This window comes from Bicyclus anynana, chromosome 12 (assembly GCF_947172395.1).
Source record: "Bicyclus anynana chromosome 12, ilBicAnyn1.1, whole genome shotgun sequence".
Taxonomy (NCBI): domain Eukaryota; kingdom Metazoa; phylum Arthropoda; class Insecta; order Lepidoptera; family Nymphalidae; genus Bicyclus; species Bicyclus anynana.
Window position 1 is genome coordinate 10,429,079 of NC_069094.1, and position 27,152 is coordinate 10,456,230.

The following is a 27,152-nucleotide window of genomic DNA, read 5'->3' on the forward strand; positions in this document are numbered from 1 at the left end:
AAAGTAGATAAATGATGATTATGCTGTAGTTAATTGTGTGTTTAGCCTAGATTGATTAATGCACCACAGAATGAGTATCTACCTACTTGTAGTGAAGGCGTATGAGCGAATAAAAAAAAAATTCGAAGATTTCCAAGTGGTATAAGCATAAGCCGTAGTGTGCGGCCTCAACCGAGTTTCGTAGATGCTTTCTCGATCGGCGAACCGGGTCGCGTTCTCGATGCCGCCACTAGTGCCGATTACAGCTTGACATACACACACATAAATTATGTGCGCCTTTTGAGTACAAGACACACACCCACAACGATCTGTGATGTCAGGGCTAATAGTAGAGGAGCCGAAGAGGGGATTTTTGCAGTTACTCGAGCGCGGCAGATAAACATAAGGGACTATACCTTACACTAAACTAACTAACTAACTTCATAAATACTCAACCAGCACGTCAGATTAAGATAAGGTAGGTGAGTTGATAGCTAAAAACTGCACATTTCGAAAATCTGACGATTTGAGCGTAACGTAATGGAATGGAAAGGTTTCAAAGTTACAAAATTAAACCCTTACATTTTAGTGCTCGAGGTACGAGTGCGATTAATTTTTTACTTATTTTTAAGGAAATAATCTCCTAATTAATCGCTAAAATTTTCTTACAATTTCAGTAAGCCAAAGTAATAAAAATTGTTTTTAAAGTCTGTAGCTTTTTTTCCACCGCTAAAAGCGGAAAAAGTAAATAACCATTTATTCTTCCTATAATTTAATCTACCAAATGTAATCGGTCTCAATGACGCTCGAGTAACTGCAAATTTAGCATCCCGGGTTCCCCTACTATAATAAATATTTTATTAACCGCCGGTTTTTTTTATACAGAGCTGACCTTTGAACGCGAGTTGTGTTAACCATTGTTTAACTTGAAACTTCTCAATGAACCAGATATCGTATGGGTTTAATTCTGTAAGGTATTTGTAATTTAAATAATAATTACACGTCGAGTATTGTTCACGCAAATAATGGTTTCCCCTAATAATGTAACAACGTTGTGAGGTTATTTGTATAGTATGTATATTTTAGCCGTCAAGGTCTACATTCGTCCGTTCATGGCGTCATCGTCTAAAGGTGTTATGTATAGTATAGCTAATCACTCTTACCGCATAACCACTATAATGGGTTACAAAGTCCTTCCAAATCTAAATTTCGGGGGGAGGGGGGGGTTCGTGAAAATGTTTTAGCCAATCATAATGCGCGGTTATGTGCATGCGTCATGTTAACGTCAAACGGTATGGAATCAATTGTTGTTGTAATTCAAATCTAAACTTTACTAATTACGCATGTACTATTTTGAATTTAGAAACGTTTTATGATCGCTGTATAAACATTTGAAAGTACACTGCGCTGCCGATGTCTGTGCTAAGTATGTATATGAATATCATTGTTCCGCAAAGAGAAGAGGAAGATAAGTTAGAGGATAACCGGTATCCGAACGCAACGAAACATTTATTAAATACAGTTGACAGTGACGACCCTCGCGAATGTTTGAGGAAGTAGGGTCGAGTAGTTTATAACCAGGCCGAAGTCAAGGTTCTGTGCCAATCGATTTAGCCATCTAGTAATTCATAGGGTAATAAAGCCTAAGGCCAGTGGAATCCGGCCTTTTCATTACCGAATTGCTTAACGAGCTGCGTTTCCGCGTAGACCACAGGTTCTCAAAACTTTTTTTGTCACAAACCACGTAGAAAATTTTGCTGGTTTCGGTGGACCCCCCTACTATTTCCTAAAACTCAACAAAAAAATGTGAAGATTTGCGTAGCGGTTGAGTTCCAACTAGGAATTAACAGTTTTCTGAATAATTGATCGATTGATAAATTAGCTGATTGTGCCGTGAGTGGATGTCAAAAAAGTAAGTTGGCCAATCAAAACAAAAATCTACCTAACTTTACTTTTTGACATCTAATCAGAACGCAAGGAACCAATCAAATTGTCATATTTATTTTAGAAAACTCCTCAGTTGGTATAAACCACTGAAACAAGAAAATTTTTCGTGGACTTCTGCTCATTCTGAATTGTAAACCCCCATTTTTCTGTCACGCCAACGTGAGACCTCGGTCGAGTCTTTCGTGGACCCCTAGGAGGACCTGGACCACTTTGGGAATCATTGGCGTAGACGTCACTTCGATCTTATTGTTTGCGTTGCACTGTCCTCTCTAACTGTTTGCATATTCATGGCGTAACAATGCAGAACGTGTTGCAGTAGGGCCGAGGTGGCACAGTTTCTTGTTTGAGTTATAAATCAATTTGTCCCAGTTAGATTAATGTCTTTATGCGGCGCTACGTTGCCGTCGACGGTTTTTGCTTTCGAATGGCTGCGTTGCCAAATATTGTCGGGTTGCGTGTGTTACTCATACGAGCCGCAACCGCATGAGTTGCCGTTCGTGGCTACGTCGGCTTATCGCCTTTGTTGTGAGCTGTGACACTTTCTCGCTCTCAAATGACTTCGGAATGAAGATGACGTAATTAATTTGTGTTACAGCTTATTTTCACAGTTGCTCCACACTTTAGCTGCCCTAAAATTTGCTGTTAAAATAAAAATTATTACCGTTGCAAATGCGACTTTAATAATATAGGCATTGAGTTCATTTTACATCGTGTATCCATACTCAGATTTCGAGCGTGCAAATCTTATACGAAGGGAATCGTTCCCCGGTACGGGTACTCGAGTCCCGCTCACGTATGTGCATTGCATAATCGCACCGCGTAAAGTCTCGCTCTTTGTATTTAAAACGTGTTAGTGTCTACGTAATCGTTTCAAAATAATTTTACTGCCAACGCCGTGGGTACGTCACGCCGTAATTTGCACATAACTATGTCTTTAGCACAGATAGTTATATAATTATATGGTAACGGTTAATGTTTTAAATTGTAACCATGTTCTCACCAAGGCAAGGAACTTTAGTCTGTATAGTGATACATATTATATTAGACTGGCCAAATTACTTCGCAAATAATTAAAGCTTTTTTTGTCTGATGGTAATTTAATATACGGGCCATATCTGTCGCAGAACAGATAGCCGCTAAGGCAGACGTGTTCTGGAATTGAGACCACGTACCAAGCGCAGTGTAGGACGCCCTCCAGCTAGATGGTCCTACGACATCAAGAAGGGAAGTGGCTGGATGATGAAGGCGGAGGATTGTGTGTGGTGGTGCGCTCTCGGAAAGGCCTATGTCCAGCAGTTGATGGATACAGGCTGTAGATGAAAATAAGTACCCGAGAAGACTCGGCACCTTTACTTGCTCTTTAGGAAATGTCATACATATTGTTAAACTATTTTATAAACGAAAATCCGAGCAAGGTTTTTGGTCCGAATCTATTCGAGCCTGTGAAATGAGCTTGCAGTAAATGACCTACGTGGCAACTAACGGTTCTTTTTTATAGACCACATAATATTTATGTAGATAAGTTGTTTACCAAAGTTTCAAACTAACTGAGGCATTGGGCTTAGTACCATCTAAAGATTCCATAAAAATATTGATTTGTTTTCTTTAAGTAAACATAAATAATATTTAAAATTATCAATGTTTTAGGGAGATTAACGAACAAAACTTGGTTTTTATGTAGAATATTTAATAGTTTTTTATAGACAAATTTAACTTATTAGCTGTTTTCCACGACTTTTTCCGCGAATCTCGTGCCGCTGCGTATTTCAGGTTTAAAACTATAGCGATAGAAAAAAATCTATTTAGGTCTATAATATATGCGACAAATTCTATCTTGATCGTTTAAACTGTACTAGATATACAAATGGTGTCCTTAACTAAATCGAGTTTATTTTATATAATATGTATAAATGTATGTTTATCTATATTACTTGCCTAAGTACCTACTTATAAAAACGTATTGTAAAGAAATATTCCTGCTAAGTGTTGCTCTGGTTTAGGTGATGTTTTCAATTGTCCCGTCAAATATGCAGGATGCTGGAGATTATTTCCCATAACTCTGGTTATATAATTTACCGATAATTAATTAAAAATGTCCAAAGAACATGTGTTCTAAAATTAATATTTTCTGAGTAAATATTTTGTAAATAGATCTTAAAATGTGTCCCTTATACGCATCCATATAATTATGACGTAGCTAAATTTTAAAATGCAAGTATTTTAAAAGGCGTGTGTTACACGGATAGTCGGAATTAATTGAATTACTTAAATTATTAATTAAAAAATATAAGTTATGCAGTTCGGCTCCTATAAATGGACTCATCAACACCTTAAATATAAGAAGTTATGGGAAATACTCACATATACAACATCCTGTATAAATAGTATGAAATTTGTCCACCCAATATAAGGTTACCCAGAGTTACTCAGAACCAGATAGCAGCAGCCGATGGTCAAAAGTTCAACCGCTCGGACGGTTCGCGTTCCGTGCGTGAATTGCTTCGTCCTCGGCCTCGAGGCGTCGCTTCCGCCTCGGAGCTTATCCTCGCTCCGCGTTGCCCATGATTATCTTTTTGCTGCGAGCCTTCGTCCTAGGCCATCTTGCCGTAATAAATAACATTTGCATATTTGCTTTCTAGGTATAATCAGCAAACCGCGCGCTCGTCTTGGTTGAAGTACGTAACACTTTGATTATCGGTAGTAACTCGATTAACCGGACCTCAATACGGATTCGCGATTGTCCGGATTACCGAGTGTGATCGAGTAAGTCTTGACAATCTCATGCGGAAGCATTTCAGACCTTGGAAACTACTATGAAAAGGTTGGGAGATAAGTAATATGTATGTAATATTATTTTTTTTTTATAAATTTTGATTTTCTGAATGTTTTATGACACTGAATTAGTCCGGTTAATCGAGTTACTGCTGTTTATTACAAACAATTTTATACTTATAAATAGTTAGTTTATGATAGTTAGGTTAAAGGTTGTACAATATTAAAACACACTGTTCAGTGAACAATTGTCGTGTGATAAGGAAGGAATTCTCACCTTTACATTTGGTCTCTGTAAGGTTCAAGATCACGAATAAATAAATATTTTCATATAAATATTGCTTACTTTACATTAATACTTGAAGAGAAAACTTCAAGCTAAAATGATATGTGTGAATAAAATTTAAAATTTTGAAAAAAACCCCGAAGGTCATGAAGTTATTAATTACACATTCGATCAAGTGATCAGTCTTCTCTTTCAGTGCAATTTCATTTGAGACCCCACTTGAGTATATTTGCAGATATTCCACCACAACTTTTAAATGGCTCAATCGATTTTCATCAAACATGTCTAAGAACACTTTGCACATAAATCACCTTTAATACAAAAAAAAAACTAAATTGAAATCGCTTCATCCGTTCGGGAGTTATGGTGCCATAGACAGACAGACAGACAGGTCAAACGTTTTAACACCCCTTTTCGCGTTGAGGGTTAAAAATAGGCTGATAATGATGAATATATTATCATGACCCCAGTTACTCCGGAGTTTCAAGACAACCCTTACCTAAAGACCCTTAGTATTTTATTTTATAGTTTTATAGTAATAGCTTTGATATTTTATAGTGTCTTTCGAAGGGTGATACTTTTAGCTTTTATAACTTATGAAAGCTCTGACCATTTTATTCTTTCGTTATACGTATTTTCAGCTTCAAAGACAATTACTGAATCAACTGAACATGTGGAATGTGTATAGGATACGATGCATGGAAGGTTAAATGGAACCGTTTATCAGTGCCACGTGTAATCTCAAGGCTCAAATACCATTATAGATTTTTATCTATAAAAGTAGAAATATTTTTTTCCGGTGTGACGCGAACAAAGGTGTTGACGTGTTTCACAATCCTCTGATATACGCAAGGGCTAATAGGCATTCGCTGATAAATACCTCTTCGCGACCTCCAAGAGGAATTTATCTGCAGATATTAGAACTTACAGCATGTCTGAATGTGTGGGTTGTTGCAAATCACAGAAACAGGGTAAGATAATAGATAAAAACTTGTATTGCGTCGATCGTTGATCGTTAGATGGGTCTCAAAGCGTCGCGGAATTGTCATTGGTTTCGCACATTGAGTACGTCGCCACTCGTAACACATTTCTCTTTATTCATGTTGTGGCTTGTGTTTTTACACTTCCAAAATGAACGAAGGCATAAGGAATTAAAATAAGAAAAAACAGTAAATATTTTTTTAAGTCCACGTCCACTCACAGCATGCGCTTGTTACGTACTAAGATAAGATGTGCGTGCACGTCTTTGGGTAATGACATAAAATTGTGCTTTCTTTAATATGGAGGGGCCCATCTAACGATTTATATCGACGTTGTATTGTATGTAACTTGTAATGCAGCTTCTTAACTTTTTCATTTGGTTTCTGGTCAGATATTATTTTGTCAGCGGTAAGGCCGTATTTTTTTTTAATTTTGCAAATTTTTTCATGTAGATATTGTAACTAAAAATCTTATAATATTGCTCGTATTATAGAGCACTAATTATGTAAGCTATTTTTTTCTGGTTATACTTTTCATATCCATCCAATACACAAACTTAATGCATAATAAATCAAAAATCCTTCTTAAAAAGTCGTGACGTCATTAATCATTATGAAAAGTGACTGAAATGATTTCTCTCGTTAATGTATATACAATATACATAATAAATAATAATACTAAACTTTTTGTGTGTCAATTTAAAATAGTTATGTAAATGTAATATTAATATTATAATAATTATGTAGATATGTAAATTGAAATTATATTATTTATGCGTACTAGTGGACGCCATCAACTAGCATAAAATGTTATTGCAAATCTCATTCTTGAAAAGCGGCTCATCGTTTCAGTTCTTGAAAAAGTAACAGACAGACGTACTGTACCTACTACGTTATTTACAATATTAGTATGGATTATGTCACATATAAATTAAATTACACGCATTCTCAACAGTTCATCATCATCATTATCAACCCATATTCGGCTCACTGATGAGCACGAGTGTAGTCTCAGAATGAGAGGGGTTTGGCCAATAATCCACCACGCTGGCCCAATGCGCATCCGTATGCAATTTTCTTTCACCGTTTGAGACACGTGATATTTAATTTCTTAAAATGCACGGAACTGAAAAGTTGGAGGTACATACCCTGAGCCGGATTAGAATCGACGCCCTCCGGAATCGGAGTCAGAGGTCATATCTACTGGGCTATCACGGCTCATTCACATCACAACAGTTATGCCAGCTGAATTAGGTTAGCTCGCGCGACGTCATCGCACCGGCCCACTAAGGTCGTGACGTAGTCAATTCTCCAAGCCTGACGATAGCTATTCGATTCCCAGCGAGGTTACACGACTAAGGTTAGGCTTCTTATTTCCTTAAAATATTGGCTTTCCAAAGAGACTGGCAGTCACTTTTTGCAACGGGACCATTTCGGCCTTTAGACGAGTACGTGTTTTGAACAAGTTGTATACCGTGGTTATATTTGCTATTCATTTCATACTTTCAATACGATGGCTGGATATTTTAATCAGTATTCGATGTCTTATGGATCATAAATTAAACTAGCTTAAGCTTACATCAAATAAGCATTGCAACTTTTAAAATTTTAGTAGAACGATTGTCGTATATAGAAACTTATTAAATGAAGTAAATGTTTAGTGCTTTGAACTTACTCTAGGGTTCTAGGGTTCAGTTAAAAGCGACCGAGTTAGCGAATGTAACGGCAGAGCTGTGTAGCAAGGATTGGTTAACGTCTATGATCACTTTTCACAGTTCGAATAATTATACGAGTAGGTAAATTTTGTTTTCATAATGTAAAACAGCAACACCTTTAGCATCTATAAAACACTTACAATATTTTTAGCTTTACCTTACCTTACCTTATCAGCTGATAGACGTCCACTGCTGGACATAGGCCTCTTGCATGGACCTCCAAGCTCAACGATCTCGAGCCGCCAGCATCCAGCGGCTCACTGCAACCCGCTTGATATCCTCGGTCCATCTAGTGGGGGGTCGCCCAACACTGCGCTTTCCGGTGCGGGGTCGCCATTCCAGCACTAAGAGTATACTTTTACAGCTTTACTAACAGTATACTTATTAATAATGTTAGCATTTCATTTATTACTTTAGATAGATAACCCGCTGAACTGCTAAATTATAATACTATGTATTGTTGCACAACTGAGCTATCCGCGCAATCCTGCTTACATAACTGTGGTTTCGATTTGCATCTTCTTTTAGGGTTTCCATGAAAGTAGAATGATAGTTGCGACATTATTACGGATCCCAAAGACGATTTATTTGTGATTGTTAACTCGTTACGTCAGTGAAATTACCTTGAAAAGAAAAGAAACTTGAAATTGTTTATTTAGTTCATCATCATTATCACCCTGCTAGGCAATGGCTTCGACAAGGAAATTTGTGATTACGTTGATTTGTGAAAACAGATTTGCAGATTCCCTGTGACCGTGACCCGGGATCGACGATATAACTTGCTCTTCAAGGCACGTGGCATCAGACAACCATCATGGCTTTTGAAAGATTTTCCCACAACGAAAACTGATGATTTAGCATTTATGTCACCTAGCCCTAATTGATGCAACTTTTATCCCTCTCGAATTCCTCAGAATTGAAAAACATAAATTAAATTATATGTCACAAGCTGACGTTTTGCGGTTTTTACTGACTTGCTTAGTTTCCGTAGAAATATGGGTAATAAAATATAATCTACTCAGCTGTATATTGTAGCTTCTCTATGGTGAAAGAATTTTTAAAAATCAGTTCAGTGGTTTAACTTGACATACAAACTTATTTTTGCATTTATGATATAGTTATGAATTCGCCTTTACGTATTTGTGATTGACATCAGTGTAGCATTGACAGTCACAAACGATCTTTAGGATCCGATCGACAGTCATCAGCACAGTAAAAAGAAAGCTATGATTGATGACAAGAGAGTATAATCTAGACCATGGCGATCGATTTTTATCTGAACAATTTCAGATTTCTCATTTTTTTCGTCTGTTCGTTACTGTTTTTATTTAACTTTCATCTACAGACGATCATAACGATTGAAAAACGATGATAATTAATTAATTATTCGTAATCAACGAGTACAATATCGTAATTTTATTAAACAGAAAGGAGGATTCACTTTTACAACTATTAGATATATTTAGTTTCAGATATTTTTACCTGTAAAGATTTGCAGCAAGTTAACATGTGATAAATTTATAGAAAAATAAAAAATAAAAATAGATAATCACGTTCCATTATCGTTACTTTGAGTCATTATGTCACGTATTTAAAAGATAAAAAGTTTCGTAACTATATTGCTTTTTAAAATCGACACTCGAGCTCGTAACTAAATTATTGTCGTAAAAGATGATAATGTAATCTTTTATATTAGTATCGCCTTGAAAAATATAATTACGAGATTCAAGAGCATGATTCCACGCTTACGTATGTAATCTATGTTGTTTCAAACACTACGTTTACATGTAAAAGAAGATTTGTTTGTATATTTACAGACTTACTTACGTAATGGCATACTAACATCTCTTATTTGTCAGTCAATGTTCACTGCGAGAAAACATTATCAATGTATATATAGGTATATAGTGATGTTTAGTATAAAATAAATGTAGTAAGTATACTATTAGATACCTAATACATTCTTACATTTTGCGCACTTAATTCCTACGAGTAAGTATTAATAAAATTAACACGTCTGAGAACGAATCTATTCAGACAAGCTGTGCATAAAACACTTCGAAGTTTAAAAAATTGATTCACTTAATACTTGCGAGTAAAAATGGCAATTTTAGAGGTTTTAAAAAGGTAAAGCGTAATTCGCTTGCTCTCAAAATTTCTATATTATTAGGCTTGCATTACAATTTACAACTGCATTAATATAGCCTGTTCTTTACGCCCACTCATGCGGAGCAAACAGCCCAGTAGGTAGGTGCAGTGTCACCTTGTGCAGTTTGAACATTTTAAGTGTGTGACCCCATCCAGATCTACAGTACAAGAATATAGCGCGCCATAATTTGTCATTCAGTTTATACCCCTAATTTTGTGCACTTGATGGTAGTTCTTTGCCTTTCGTGTGGTAAAGCTGGAAACCAGTAATCAGAAGAAATACATAAATAGAAAACACAAAAATTGAAGCATTGCCTGATGGGGCTCGAAAGCATAGGAAGTAGAGATGGTAGCTGAAGAGTTTGTTTGTTTGGTTGAACGTACTGATGTTGGGAATAAGGTTGGAATTTAATATAAAAATTAACAAACAATTTTGTTATGTATGTTATGTTGGATATTCCTTTTATCGAGGAAAGCTGTAGGCTACGACCAATATGAGCGAAGCATCAATTAAAAATGTGGCAAGGCGGGAATACATTATTCGCTTAAACTTGCGCAAAAACATTTAAGTATGATAGAATATTTCCCTTTATTTTATAATTTTATAAAAAATCTTAGATATCTATTACGTAATTATTTTTGCAATTACGTGTTAATATCAACCTCGTAGAAGATTGTGTGAAACATGCATTTGTATCGAAAGGTTTCCGTATTATTGGATCTTTTATACGTGTTCGTATTCAAGGCTGTCCTCCATTTATCTATATAGAAATGCACAGCGAATACAAATAATATGTCATCGCACACGTGGCTCGTTCACTTTGAACGTCCTCGCGCATCTCGGCTCGGACAAATGAACACATCACCCGTAAGATTGTTTTATAAATATAGCCATGCTTTATATTTTGACTTGATATTAAAGGAGAAACGCTTTTTCATGTAAAACTTTTGTGTATTAAATATAAATTAATATATAAAAGTTTATTTAAACAAGTTTTGTGCTAATTCACCAACCAAGTGTCAAGTTTGACTAATTTGTAGACGTGGGAGTCTGCACCGATTCGGTAGGCAGATCCTGCGAAGAAATCATCAGTTGCTCTTTTAAAATCGTTATTCTTTACAATTTTTGTTATCATTATAATAAATAAATAATTCTACTTCTCGAGTAAAGACGAAAGTCGATCCAATTACCTCCAAGCATAGAATAAATATGTTTTAACACATTATTTAAACTTATATAAATATGTGTTGGCAGGTCCATAACAGTCTTGGAGATCTTGTCATAGTACACCCATATATATGAATATGGGTTCCCGTAGGAATGTGGGGATAATATATATTATGGCGATAAATGGGCTGTCTGCAAGAATTTTTCAAATCAGACCAGTAGTTCCAGAGATTACCGCGTTCAAGCAAACAAACAAACTCTTCAGCTTTTTAATATTAGTATAGATAGGTATACCTACTCAATTACAGACATGGTGCGATCACAATGCTTATTAGCGCGGTCACCTTGCTCGTCCTCGCATCGCACATCTCGGACGAATAGAGGTGTTGTCGTTCGCTTCCGCGTCCGCCAGCGCGAATCGTTCGCGTATATATATATACTATATATATATATTCTATATATATACCTACCTATCTACGCGCGCAACCTTGCCGTTACTGATTTGCCTACGAACAGGTCCAATAAGGCAATTTGTAAGTAAAATATCCTGCTTTAGGTACAGTAGGTACGTACAGATGTTTGACATTTACATTGTTTTTTTTTATATTTAATAATATTGCTACTATCCATTGTCTACACTAATATTATAATGTTGAAGAGTTCGTTTGGTTGTCACTACTAATCCCAGGAACTACTCGTTTTTAATTCATTTCAGTGTTTAGCAGCGCATTAATTGAGGCGATTGAAACCGCGAGGCAAAGCTGCATAGTAAATATTAAAAATGCTATCTTAAGGTTTTTTTTTCTGTTACGTGTGATGAAAGAATATCAAAACACACCTACTTACCCTTCCTTATCTATATACTAATATTATAAAGAGGAAAGACTTGATTGTTTATTTGTTTGCATTGAATAGGTTCTGAAACTACTAAACAGATATGAAACATTATTTCACTGTTGGGAAGACACACTATCCCCGGGTGCTTATAGGCTATATATATTTTATTCCCGTATTCCTGGTATCTACGCGGGTGAAACCGCGTGGCAAGTGCTGTCTGCAAGTATCAAATAGAGTCGTTCATTCTTTTGCATTTTATAAATGACACCTACTCCTAAAATGGAACCTTAATCCTTAATGTAATATGTTATGGTTTCCATACAATGTTAGCTATAGCTCTTTTGCATTAATAGAAACAACGTCATGCGTACATATAAGGACAAACCTATGGTACCTTTCATCAAAGAGAAAAACATAATGACTTGCTGGTCGTCCATCATAAAACTATATAAAATTAACTTTACGAACGACGTCGCAGGCATTTGTTAGTGCGTTTGTAAATCACCATAAATGAATTAGGAAGTGTATTGATATTAAAATATACATAAATATACTGTTAACGATTAGTATTATCAACGATTTAAGTGATAACATTGAATGTCTTTTTATGGTACTTGTACCAGAAATGGATAAAATATTCTTTGATTTGATTATATCTAAGTACATACTCGTAAGTACCTACGCATTACATATATTTATTATATATAACAGTTAGGTTAGATGCACCATTTTGGCAATCACTATCTACAATTATAAATCGAAGAATTTGAATGATTCAATGTGGGTATACATTTATTTAATTATTTGTGTTAAATTACTAAATAATTATTGTGCATTATTAAAAAATATGTCCTTTTTGGCTGGACTTTCGGTCACTGAAAATCGTGAGGTATATACATATGTATACCTAGGTCATTCGTCACAGTGTCAGAATTATGAATTTAATAAACGGACTAACAAACTCAACTTCCATCGACACTGCTTTATAAATTTGTACGAAAACTTGTTACCAAATAGAAAAAAAATATACACATACTTACGTGTGATGATAAATAATTACATATTCAACGTATTATAATTATATTGTATTTAAGTCTGTAACAAGCTTTGACATTGAGAAGTTATTGTTACAAATTGCCACGGACCAAGACTATGACGAGTGCGGCAACCTTGGCTGTATCGTGTGTTTGATTATACCACGTCACACCCACGGTTCTCTTTAACTGTATCTATGTGTTACCTAAACGTGCTCTCCGTAAATAAAACCCTAAACATTGTAACTACGTTGGCAACACTCGTTTGCTCTCGGCAATTTTGTTGTTTCAAAACAGGCAACATTTAGAAACTGACTCAATACCATTGTAAACATATAAGATCAACAATTTCAAAGACTAATTACCCCACGGTTCTCTTTAACTGTATCTATGTGTTACCTAAACGTGTTCTCCGTAAATATAACCCTTAACATTCTAGCTACGTTGGCAACACTCGTTTGCTCTCGGCAATTTTGTTGTTTCAAAACAGGCAACATTTAGAAACTGACTCAATACCATTGTAAACATATAAGATCAACAAATTCAAAGACTAATTACCCCACGGTTCTCTTTAACTGTATCTATGTGTTACCTAAACGTGTTCTCCGTAAATAAAACCCTAAACATTCTAGCTACGTTGGCAACACTCGTTTGCTCTCGGCAATTTTGTTGTTTCAAAACAGGCAACATTTAGAAACTGACTTAATACCATTGTAAACACATAAGATCAACAAATTCAAAGACTAATTACCCCACGCTTCTCTTTAACTGTATCTATGTGTTACCTAAACTTATTCTCCGCAAATAAAACCCTAAACATTCTAGCTACGTTGGCAACACTCGTTTGCTCTCGGCAATTTTGTTGTTTCAAAACAAGCAACATTTAGAAACTGACTTAATACCATTGTAAACACATAAGATCAACAAATTCAAAGACTAATAATTACCCCACGGTTCTCTTTAACTGTATCTATGTGTTACCTAAACGTGTTCTCCGTAAATATAACCCTTAACATTCTAGCTACGTTGGCAACACTCGTTTGCTCTCGGCAATTTTGTTGTTTCAAAACAGGCAACATTTAGAAACTGACTTAATACCATTGTAAACACATAAGCTCAACAAATTCAAAGACTAATCACCCCACGGTTCCCTTTAACTGTATCTATGTGTTACCTAAACGTGTTCTCCGTAAATAAAACCCTAAACATTGTAACTACGTTGGCAACACTCGTTTGCTCTAGGTAATTTTGATGTTTCAAAACAGGCAACATTTAGAAATTGACTCAATATCATTGTAAACACATAAGTTCAACTTTTTTAGAGATTTATTACTAGGTTACAATCATTAGTCTGTATTATTATCATTTAAGATTAAAAAGCTAAATGTAAATAACATTACTTATGGAAAATGGAGTTAAAAAACAGTACACAATAAAAATAATTAAGATCGAGACAGGTAAACAATAACTGTCTTGATTTTCATGCAGTTTTCAACAGATATCTTAAAGAAAGCTTGGCTTAATCTTAAATACATTATAGGATTCTTCTCAGGGAAATTTCAGGGAAATCTTTGTGATCGAAATATAGAAAATAATAAAAAAAAAACTGATAAATCGCAGTTATTTCTTGAGTGAAAACTTAAAAACCTCGGTTCCGGTCTGTTATTTTCTAAACCCACTTTATAACAGAAATTGTGAACGGAGCCGCAGGCAACCGCATGTGTTACATAAGCAGTGAAATGCTGCCAACTTTTTTTAACTTCTATGCGGCATAAGCTTATAGTAAAAATATTTACTGTAAATTCTATTATAATTGGACCGTAGAGGTCAGACGAGGCAAAATAAGTTTACAATTTAATTCTTTCGCGCTATTTAAAATAACACTATGGAGTGACAGACAGACAGACGGTGTTAGAAAAACGTAATGTGGCAACAGTTCCCACATATAAATATCAACCTCTATTTATCCTCGTCGAGTCATGACCTAAATGACATTTATGACCCAAGTGATAATTTTGGCAAAACATTTGGAGTATATTAGTGAAATCAATTAATAAAGAAAAAATATAAAAATACATTATGTTGAAACTATAACCAGACTAATAACCAAAGCTTCTAATCCCTTATCTTATAATTCCGTTACCTTACATTTCTTTTAAGTTTATAATGTTTTGTTTTACCCAAGAGTTGTTCATTTAAGTGACAAACCAAGTATAAACTTCTCTTCAATGACAGACCTATTATGTATTCCTTGATTTGATTAGAAAAAGCTTACATATATAATAAACACACAAAAAATTTAAAAGAATTATTCTGTAATGTCAAGAAACAGTTCCATAGCAGTTTTATAACAACACTAGCGGACGCCCGCGACTTCGTCCGCATTTTAGTTTTTCGCAAATCTCGCAAAAAACATGGTTTTTTTCCGGATTAAAAGTAGCCTTACCAGCCAAATCGGTTCAGTAGTTGCTGCGTTAAAGAGTAACAAACATTCATACCAATTTTCGCGTTTATAGTATTAGTAGGATCTACAGGCATTACGTAGGTACATGAAATTGTGTAACTTGTGTTCAATTAAAATTACATAGATGCAATATTAGGTAAAATCACAGACTACATAATATAGTACAGTAAAGTTAGGTAAAATCAAGATACTTTACAGAGAATTAACGTTTTGATACGTAGTCGGGCGTTTAATTTCAAATGAACGAGCAAACATCGCAAATGCTCCTCTGATGTATTGCAACTGATTGAGGTAATAGGGTAGGCTTAGGCCAGAACTGAAATAGAACCGCAATACCGTAGTCTATGGAGATAAAATCACGTAGAATCGGTGTCAAGACTCATCGAGCTATTCGCTCATTCAATACTGTAATTGGGTAAAATGGATTATTACACAACGTTTATGTATTCGTATTTGTGTGTGATATTCTTAGGGATTCTGATCAACTAATATTATTCAAATGGTATGGTTATGTATTTAAAAATCCGAACAAATCTGTCTTATGATATGCGTCCAGAAATCCGCATCGCAATTATCGGACGCATTGTTCAAACGGTTTACCATAGATAAAATCCTTTCGATGCGATCCGTATGATGCGTATCAGTGATACAATACTAAAATCCGTTTGTTGTGCTGCTTTTGGTACGTACGACGCGGTTCTATGGCCTGCTTTTAATCTCTCGTACCATAATGTTTTAATTAAGATGTTTTCTTTCTTCTGTATTTCGTACCTATATGTTTATTTGCAACATTGCACTGTAAAGGTCGTCATTGACGGTCAATTATTCTCACGTTTCTGAAAATCAAACGGCAGTACCCACGCGGCTCTACAAGTCATGTACGCAGTGACCAACACACGATCAATTATAGTCGTGGGTGTTTCAGAAACGTGAGAATAATTGATCGTTTGTGGCTAGCATAAAGTTTTGTGTTAGGAATTTCACCATCGGTCGTTGGACAAGCAGTGACAAAGGCAGTCTCTCATCCCCGACCTTGGAGTACAAAGAACCCAAGTTCAGCTGTGATCGTTTACTTTGAGATAATGATCCCAGTAATCCGATAAAATCATACTGATTACTGTCTGTGTTAGTATTTGCTCATAGTATCATAATACACTTCGTAGATGAACTGCCTTACCCTTAGAGGACATTACGAACTTGTATCCATCATTAAAAACCTACACTCGGTCACTCTTGAGCACGAGTCTCCACTCAGAATGGAGTTAGGCCTTAGTCCACCACGCTGTGCAAACACTTGGCAGACTTCACACACGTAGAAAGTTAAGAAAATTCTCAAGTAAGCGGGTTTCCTCAAGATGTTTTTCTTGTTTGTTTGAGACACGCGATATTTAATATCGTAAAATGCACATCTCATGAACCTGTGTTGAAATTAGAAATTAATAAAGAAATTTTCCTTTTTATACAATTTGTTCGTATCGTGCTTACCCTATTATACAACCTTGTGCACGCCACTGTTCCTAGTATTTCTTTGGTTTACACAAGGATAAAGTAAGCGTATTATACGAATGGTATGTTGACAGACCATGTTGTAATTTGTAAGCCGATTAACTACCTTTGTACAAAGAAACCTACCTGTTATTTCTAGATATTGTTATGCTTTCTCATCACGAAGCTACGTGATTATACGCAAGTACGTTTAGTTTAACGTATAAAATAAAATGCTTACTTTCGTCTATGTACTATACATACGTGTTTAAAAATGGCATTCATGGCAGATTTTTGCAGCATCGCTATTTGGTGCTTCAGTGCTAACGATGAACACTGGCCTTGTATCCATTTTGTGGTATGATATTATCAATTTTCGCTATCACTTACTGTCGAAAAGTTTAACCACAAATTCCATAATGTAGATAAAAATATTTGCTCTTTAATTTATTAAACAACCAATAGCAGACGGCCCGCGGTTTCACTCACATAGTTCTCGTTCATAGATAGATAGATAGATATTCTTTATTTGCACACCACAAAGACAAATAAAAGTGAAATAAAAACATATTAAGAAGAGATCAGTATACAAAAGGCGGCCTTATCGCTTTGACGGCGATTTCTTCCAGGCAACCTTCGGTTTAGGAAAACTTAAGGACATCAGCAGGTTCATGTGGGAATACGGAGATAAAATATAGCCTTTGCCGCTCACAAATAACGTGACTTTCTATTGGTAAAAGTATTTCCATATCGGTTCAGTTGAATTAAAGATTACCCCTGCCTCCTACCTACCTATATAAATAAAATAAGTTCGATGCTATATAGATAAAATAAGTTCCTACCGTAGGGTTAAGCTCATGAACTTCTCTCCTCTCTAAAATATTGGTATAAATTACAATTTTCAGAGTATTTGTATATATTTATAATACGTTTTTACCTACAAAAGTTAATCGTATAAACCGTATGTATAATTTTCGCAATACAAAGGCATGATATCGCCGAGGGTTTACTCAGTAAACAATCCGTCCTTCAAAGCCCAGTCGAGGACCCTATTGTGAGGTCGTCCTCAGGACGTCTGAGTCATAGTACGCAGTTGTCGTTAGGAGGGCATTGCTCACTTGGTAACTCCCCCTCCCTTCGGCGCGTCCGGTAAATACATTATGGAGGCATTCTTTTAAAAAAAAAACATATTTTTACTATCTGCACTCATTGTTCTATACGTCCTAATTACGTTACCATTGTTTCGACGTGTTTTATTATTCATTACTAATGTGTACAGAATTATATTGTTAACCATTTACGGGCCATAATAATTGATGACCGGTTGTTATAATATAATTGTGTTTGTATAAACAAGTACACTTTTGCAAATACAAACTTTACTCGGCCATATAGATAACTAGGCGACGCCCCGCAGTTTAACCCGCGTAGTTCGCGTTCCCATGAGAATACGAGGATAAAATACAGCCTATGACACTCACAAGTAACGTGGCTTTCTAGTGGTAAAAGAATTTTAAATATCGGTTCAGTAGATCCAGAGATTATCCCCTACAATACTACAATTGTAGGGGATAATCTACTTTGTAATATTAGTATAGATAAGTACAAGCTGGTTTAGTATTAACCCTGTGATTTTACACATACTCGTACAATTTTGTAGTTTAAAAAGTTGCAAAATTTTCGAAATTGATTTAATAAAAAAACCCAAAATAAATTTGGTGTAGGTATGAAAATCTGTAATTCATATATGCGCAATGTATTTCTAACAAGGAATTGTAAAATTTGGTAACTAACAAAATGATCATTTTATCTACAAGTTAAATGTGGATTTGGGCACAAAAATTCTGTAATAAAATGTATATTTAGATTCAGTTAGATATATTCATCACTGCTTACATGCTTTAAGAGTGGCGTGCCGAGGAATTAAATATAGAAGAAGATACTAGCAGGTCGGTTGACATCTATAATAAGAGCCCGGGAGACTAATGAAACGTGCCACGGAGATTGCTCAACCGTTCCCGGTTGTTGACTTTTCAAAATAACCGTATATTCGAATGTGCTCGAAATAAATTTCACTCCTTAATTGTGCTTCTTTATTTTGAAATACTTGATTTCGTCAGCATTAAACGAAGCGCGTTGTGCATCCACACTTACTAATATTATAAATGCTAAAAGTCTGTCAGTTTACTTTTTACGGCTAAACATCTGAACAGATTTGGGTGAAATTTTGTATAGCATAGGATACTTTTTATCCCGAAAAAATCTATGGTTCAGCGGGATTTACAAAAAATTGAATTTCACGGAGACGTGGGTGTCCGCTTGTTTAGAATGTATTAATTCTTCTTTTTCTGTTTAATGTTTTTTGCTATTTCGTATTTACAATGAAAATTTACTTTGAGATTGTCAATTTGATCTACGAAAACAGCTGAAATTAATAACAATATTTTTCTTGAAAAAAGTTAATATTTTATGCTGTTTTTTGCTATGCTCTTTTGGGATTAACGTGGGTGGCTGATAGAAGCTCGCCAGGATTAATGTCTTGCTCCTCTATTAGCCACGTTTAATGTTACGTCAGGATCAACCATCCAACCATATACATACGTAGCATACGTACCATCAACCATGAGTATGCGACACTTATTGCTTAAGCTCAGTTATTTCATGTCAAAGTACAAGATAACCTACATTACCTCACATACGGTAAGTAGGCTCATTCCCTTTCACAATAATGTATTGTTTTTAATCTATTTGTTAATACCATTTTATGTTTATTGCAACTCATAACAGATACTTGCTGTCGGCACGCGATTTCACCCACGTGGTTCTCGTTCCTGTAGGAATACGGGGATAATATATATCCCCGTATTCCTACAGGCCTATAGCCTTCCTCGATAAATGGACTATTTAACACTGAAAGAATTTTTCAATTTGGACCAGTAGTTTCTGAGATTAGCGCGTTCAATCAAACAAAGAAACTCTTCAGCTTTATATATTAGTATAGCTATAGAAATATAGATATATAGATGACTTGCTTAGAACATAATATCTGAACTCTCACAGTTCAATTTAATTATGATTGGCTCAGTTGTCTAAATGCGAAAAGGAGAGGAGCAGTTTTATATTTTTGTACAAATTCTGACGACTGGAGTAATATATTTTACGAATATTCCTATCATATGCTTTTTGCTTTATATTGCTCTGTGTCGAATGTACTGTATTTTTAACCGACTTCAAAAAAAGGAGGAGGTTCTCAATTCAATGTTTGTTAGCGCATAACTTCGTCATTTCTTAACCAAAGCCTTCGCCTTCAAAGGTAGCACATACGATGTTATCTTTCGCTTTTTAGTTTATTCCTGTGATTTTGAAGTCGTTTCAATTTTTTTGTGTTAAAAAGATTTTATTATTTGCATTATTCACGTTGCCCGTTAATTACGAATAGCATACATATATAACATACAATAGTTACAAGGAAAACGCAATCCAAGTGATATGGTATGCCTTTGTCAACAACAATAGGAGCGGTTAACTGAAATCTAGATGTAGGTCGTTCGGGCCGCTCTACTTGCCACGGTGGCGAATTTGTGACTCGACCTCGGACAGATCTCTTATATCGGATATCTTATCACCACTTGCTGCTCCGACAAAAAAAGTGTACCACCTATTTTATCTAAAAACCAATAAGTATATATTTTTTTTTTTTGTTGCACTATCCCGCATTTAATTACTTTAATTCCTTTATCCAAAGGTTGTCTGGTAGATATTGATATAAGCAATAAGACCGCCTTTACGCATACTAGTTTTCTATGTTTTCTTTTGTTTTTGTTTTGTGCAATAAAGTATAAAATAAAATAAAATAAAATAAAAAAAACTAAAAATTAAGTTGCACGTATCCAAATTCTATATGTATTCGTAAAAGTACCTTGTAAAAGTTTAGTGTTAGTTAAGTGATATACATATACATAAGCGTATGGTATTCATGTGTTTGTATGTTTAAAATCTTTAAATCAATACATTACATCTGCACCGTATCATGTTACATAAATAGTATAGCAGTACTTTTATTACTTAATGATTTTAATGTTTTTCTAAAAAAATCATATCCCTTAGTCTTTCTTGGTAAAAAAACATTAAAACAATTAAGCCTACGGCCTACTTTATATGTTTTAAATTATTTCTTCTCTCTAAAATTCTGTGCATAGGAAGATTCATATCATGTGTGATATGTAATTTAATTATGTAAATTATTTTTTACTTTTATAATAATTATGTTAACGTTGAAATGCATTAATTATTAATATGTCGCCTATTACACGTAATTCAAACTATCTTATTTATTTAAATTTATTATCTTAATCCAGTCAATTAGTCATCTCATCTTCCATCAACGTACTGTATGGTTTCTGGGTCGTTCTGATTAATAAAATTAATATAGCCTACTTTTGTAAGTGATTCGGTGGGCAGTTTTTTGCGACGTCTGTTAACTGGTTGCACGTTTAAAACCATTTGTAACAATAACTGTTTCCCTTTGTCCCCGTTTTGCACGAGTGGCGTATTAGCTTATTAAATCTAAAGTATATTTGTAAATAAAGGCTTCATCATCATCATCATATAAGCCGCTGGACATCCACTGCAGGACATACGCCTTTTGTAGAGACTTCCAAACATCACGATCCTTAGCCGTCTGGGTCCAGCTAATCCCTGCGAATCGCTTGATATCGTCAGTCTACCAGGGCTTTCTAGTGCGGGGTCGCCATTCCAGCACCTTGGGACCCCAAAGTCATTATAGGCTTAGATATTTGAAAAATGTAGAACACAATAGCCCGCTACCGTCCACCTTATAAGCACGGCGCTGCTCTCTCTAGTCGAGATTTCTAAGCGATTTCACTGCTGCCATGGAAATACTAACTGTAGAATATTTACTTATACTTCTATACTAATATTAAGATGTTAAGTTTGTGGTGTCATAGGGGATCTACTGAATCGATTTTGAAAATTCTTTTACCACTAGAAAGCCACGTGTATGTATGAGTGTCATGGGCTGTTTTATCCCTATAATCTCACGGGAACAGGATTTACGCGAGTGAAACCGCGGAGCTTCGGCTAGAAACTATATACAAATAAATATGTAGATTGATGTGCGAATTTGGCCCTGTATGATTCTTAATATTTAATTAAAACAAGTTCACAATTTCATTTTAAAGGCGAATATACTCAACTATTAAATCCGCTTTGAGCGTTTAGAATTTCTAAATTACCTGAGGTATTTGCCCCCGTTTAGTTACTATCATTATTACCCTGAAAGCGATGTAGCATTCTGTTACGATGCCGCATGTATGAGCGCAGAACAGGAACGTAACTTATCAGTATTGGGTTCAATAAACTACTTGTAGTCACTGGTTAGTTCGCTTCTATCTGATACTACATCGTCATTTACCAACAGGTGTCAATGCAATCGAGCGGTAACTTGTCGTCGATTAAAAAAATAGTATCTACAGATATCACCTAAATGTCACATTCACACCATTATGTAACGGTTACGAAGGTACTAATTTGTTATGTAATATAAAATAATTTGTTATTTAATAACACATACAAGATGAATTGAGAAACACCTTTTTTTTAAAATCCGGTTAAAAATAATAACTGGCTGTGTTTGTTTTGAAGTTTTTTTTGAAGCATTTGGAACCTTCATAGCTTTAATTTTAACTATCACATTGTAAAAAAAAAATATTATTAACACGCCCGCGAGTACATCCGCCTTTAGACCTCCTTAATCCGGCCCTCTCACAAAATCCATTCTTAACGGTTGTCTACAGTACTAACTGTAAACCTTCTCCTTTCTTCCTTCCTTGAAAAGGTAAAGATAGTACAACTTTAAATTTAATATTTTGAAAATTTACTTAATTAGAGACAAAGATCGCCGTAAGATTAAAAAAAACGTGTCCGATACGTACGATGCGGATATGTGGACGCCTATCTTTAGACGCCATTCGCCTGTCGTTAATAAGCGGCTTCTCAACCGGACGGCGGATAAGGTTGCCTACAGGAGGCCGTGTCCGCCCTACTAAATTACCGGGGCACGCAGCTGCCGCACGTGGAACAAAGGCGCTAGCGATACACGCGAGCCGCCAACGGATGCGGTGCGGTGATGAAACTGACACAGATTCTAACATGTATTTGGTAATCGAACTATACCTCGTGAAAGTCTCGCAGGACGGCAGTATCTTGCATTGTGTCCCACTTCGACACACTCTCGACATTTTTGACGACACCGAAACCTAAAAGCCGAAAAGAATACCTTTTTGAATCTTCTTAACTGAAGCCGAGAAGTTATCGGTCGGTAACGGACACGCTCGATGTCCGCGTACTGGAACGGGCGAATGAAAATGTGCGCGGCCCAGATTTGGGATGCGAAATCGCGATTGTTGATTGGTGTATTGCGTTGTTGCTACATTTTCGCCTTGCATTCTATTCCATGAGAATTTTCAAGTATCGCCATTAGGCCAGTAGGTCACTGGCATACCTTCTAATTGCAACGTATTGTTTTGTGTGTTTCTTATAAAATATTTAAAAAGAAAAGTTTTCAGTTATGAAATATTTTCCCCGCGTTTCTATGAATGCGCTTGTTACCAAAGATTTTATACTGTTAGATGTGACACTAGCGCGTCGAAACTGAGGCGAACAATGGTGGCTAATTATTGTCTCAATTTAATTTAGACTCGTAGTAAACAACGAAAATTATTTAAACAAATAATACTTCAATACTGTCTACAATGTAGTTCTGTGTAGTGAAAGTGTAAAAACTATAAACTTATACATAAATATATATAATGTGAGTAAATACATAATAAGTGCATGTGTGAGCCGCATGGACACGTAACATATTTAATAGTATAAAATCGTTGCTTGTTTCAGTTAATGTGACGCTATTTTAATTAATAAATTTTTACTTTTAAATTTTAATTTGATATTTATAATGTATTAATAAAACATACAATACAAATATACCTAGAACAAGCAATGTATATCTACAGAATGCATTTTATTTATGAAACAAAAACTCAAAATCGAGTTGATCTGATTTGTAACGGAAATAAATGTGCTTGAAATGTTTTTGTCACATAATCGTGAATCATTAGGGTCAGCACAAACAGCACGTATCTTAAGGGTTGCCGCCGAGACGTCGCCAACTGCAATCGATTGCAGTCGTCGGTAGCAGTTGCTGTTCGTGTAAATGAACCCTAAGTCTATTAACAGGAGTCAGTAGGAGTCCAGTAGACACAGGTCAGATTTGGCCGCCGCATAGCTTAGCTTAATTGGCTCTATCGATCAATAAACACTCAGTCGTTACATTAACGAACTATTAATAACTATGTTCGTTTGTCATCAATATCTATTAACGGAGAGAAAATGACGCATTAAAGATACAGAATACTATCCTACTACTCGTATATTCGTTTATCACACATTTAACTCCCTATGAGTATGTTACGACAAAAACATCGTAAGTACACAAAACTTACCTAATGAAATCGATTTAACTATTTTATTTATTTCTATCAAATCATGACCCTACATGATTTCTTACGTTTTATCATAATAGCCTGACTTATTACCAGCTGTTGAATATGCAAAAAATCATTTCTTCAATGCCACTGTTGCAGGCCTCCTCAAAAAATTAAAAAAATGATATTTTTGATATGTAAAACATATTCTTAAAATTCTTTTGGTGTGAAGTAACAATTTCCGACTAATAGACAATTTTCGAGTGTTACTGATCGGGGCAAAGTGTTTGCAGTAGACACACGTAGGGAATAAAGGGAAGGAAAAGGTCAAATTTGTACTCCCTAAGTCGGTCACCTGTCGAATTAGCGAACTGGGTCAACCTTGCTTAACCAAGCTTAAACATAAGATTAACAGTCGAATGGAGATGCATAATATAGACACACTTAAGAAACTAGACTATACCATTATTGCGTTAAATGAAATCCCATAATATATTATGTTAAAAATATCAATTAAAATTAATATGATTAAATAAAATTAAATGACAATAATTTATTATTAGATAATTCGAAATAATACGCAGGGTAAAGGATTTATTCAGAATAAAAATATACTCATAAATTTTTCATAACGAGAAGGTAATTTGCCCTTTTTACGAATTGGTATAGGTATGTCAATATTATAAGTAAAGTTAATACTATCTATTAGATACCTAAACATTTATAATTTAGTTTTTATTTATAAGATTTCTTCTGTTTTTCTTTACTTGTTGCTGTATTGAAAATTGATCATTCACGAACATATTTTTTATAAACATGGATTAAAATTTAAGCAACTGTTTACGTCAAAGTAATGTGGACCTAAAACTACTATTGAAAGATGCTTGAATTTTTGTCAGGTTTAAAAATATGGCCTTGTTTAAAATATTAATTACATTCGGTCGCGATATGTCTATTAATGAACATACGTTATTTGGTAAACCGGTTACTTAAATGAGAATGACGCTCAAATAATAAACAATAATTCGACGTCCCTTATAATCCCAGTTATTTATATTACACTGGGATATTACATAGACACAGGTAGTTCAGTAGTTGCTGTAGCGATGTATAAACGGTTGCAATGAAATTGCAGGCTCGGGGCGGGCAGCGAGTGCGGCGGTGGCGCGTCGGGCGGGGGCGCGCCCGCTCCGCAGTCGGCGCGCGTCTCGTCCAACGGCGCCGGCGGCATGGCGGTCAGCCGCGTGCCCAGCCCGCTGCACGACGGGAACACGCCCGTCGCGGAGAACTGGTGCTTTACACAGGTGGGAATTAGACAACTATAACATCAATATCTAGCTGACGCCGCGTGGTTTTACACGCGTGGTTCCCGTTTCCGAAACAATACGGGGATAAAATAGCCTTCATCGATAAATGGGCTATATTACATTGAAAGAATTTTTCAAATCGGACCAGTAGTTCCTGAGATTAGCGCGTTCAAATAAACAAACTCTTTAGCTTAATAATATTTAGTATAGATATGCTGCGTTTACACGCTTGCGTTCAAAGCGACATTCAACGAGCATAAACATTGGCACGTTCATTTAAATAGGCTTGTGCATGCACGCGCGCGCGGATGCACTGCATACCGAACTGATTGTCGAGTTGCACGACGTGCATTTAAACGTACTAAAAGGTTTAATATTTTTATTTACTTTTATTCAAATAGTGAGCTCGTTTCTTTTAATTTTTCCATGACAAACACAGGAAAGAAAATAATCATAATTTGTAAATTATAGTTAATTAATATTGCAAGTGGTCATTTTTATTAAAGTGCAATTGCTGATGCCTTTTCGAAACGGTAGTAAAATCCCTCTCACTACAAATAAACTTGAAGTTTCAGAAATACTTAATATGTCGCTCGGTAGTTTCTAAGTTCCTAATACGATTTGAGTCATAGAAAGTGTGTAGTTTTATTAGGGTATACTAATATTTAGTCACTTATTTAGATTACAGTATAATCTTAATCCTTCAAAAATGTGCGGAATGACAGCGCAGCGCACTTTTTACGTGACTCCACTCACGCTCGAAGTAGCGCGTGATATCAATCCTCTGGTAATGTGCATTACAAGTCATAACCAACAAGTCACAACAGAGTGATAATACTGTTTGTCGGAGTCGTTATCTTTGCTCTTGAAATATTACGCATACGTAGATTGTGTTAATGTGAACGTCAACAAGGAAACGAGCAATATGTGATGTTACAAAGGTGCTTCTACATTAGTCTCAAGTTTTCTTGGTGTGTTGTTTAGAACCTCATCATATCGATTCGATTACAACTAAACTATAGTATCCAATCTATGATGTAAAGTGGTCTGCACATTAGGTATACACTGAAAATGCACTGCTTATACGTATAACAAAACCATATTGAACAACAAGTAGTGTTTCAATGTCTAGCGCTTATCCTAGTTAAAAAGTAAGTAACACGCGACGAGCAGAGTGTGTTATGACCATTATTTATACACAAATCCCGGTGTTTATATGAAAATATTATTGACGTGTTATACACAAAGCAAATGTTCAAGTAACTAGAAGCATCTAGACTAGGGAGAATTAATTCTGTCTTTATAACGTAACGTTATAAAGATAGATAAAGCATATAGACTAGAGAGAATTAATTCTATCTATATATATAAATACTGAAAAAATAATAGAAGAAATATTTGTGTTACAATGATTTTGAGAGCAATTGTTACGTATTACATTATTTGTATCTTATCACTTATCATTGCGTACCCAGATTAGATGTGTTTTAATCTTAGATTACAATACTTCTTACTAACTCCATAT

The 27,152-nt window shown here is 35.3% G+C and overlaps 1 protein-coding gene across 4 annotated transcripts in view; it reads left to right on the top strand.

Annotated features, from left to right (window-relative positions):
• LOC112054017 (protein roadkill) overlaps positions 1-27,152 on the top strand; it is an 88,089-nt gene that overhangs the window by 40,830 nt on the left and 20,107 nt on the right. For 2 of the 4 annotated variants that reach the window (XM_024093654.2, XM_024093651.2), the window contains 2 exons: positions 4,566-4,601; positions 25,456-25,624. In XM_024093654.2, coding sequence (XP_023949422.1) covers positions 25,550-25,624 — 75 coding nt within the window. In that variant the 5' untranslated portion in view covers positions 4,566-4,601; positions 25,456-25,549. The remainder of the gene's footprint in view (positions 1-4,565; positions 4,602-25,455; positions 25,625-27,152) is intronic. The other 2 variants (XM_024093653.2, XM_024093652.2) reach the window with 1 other exon arrangement.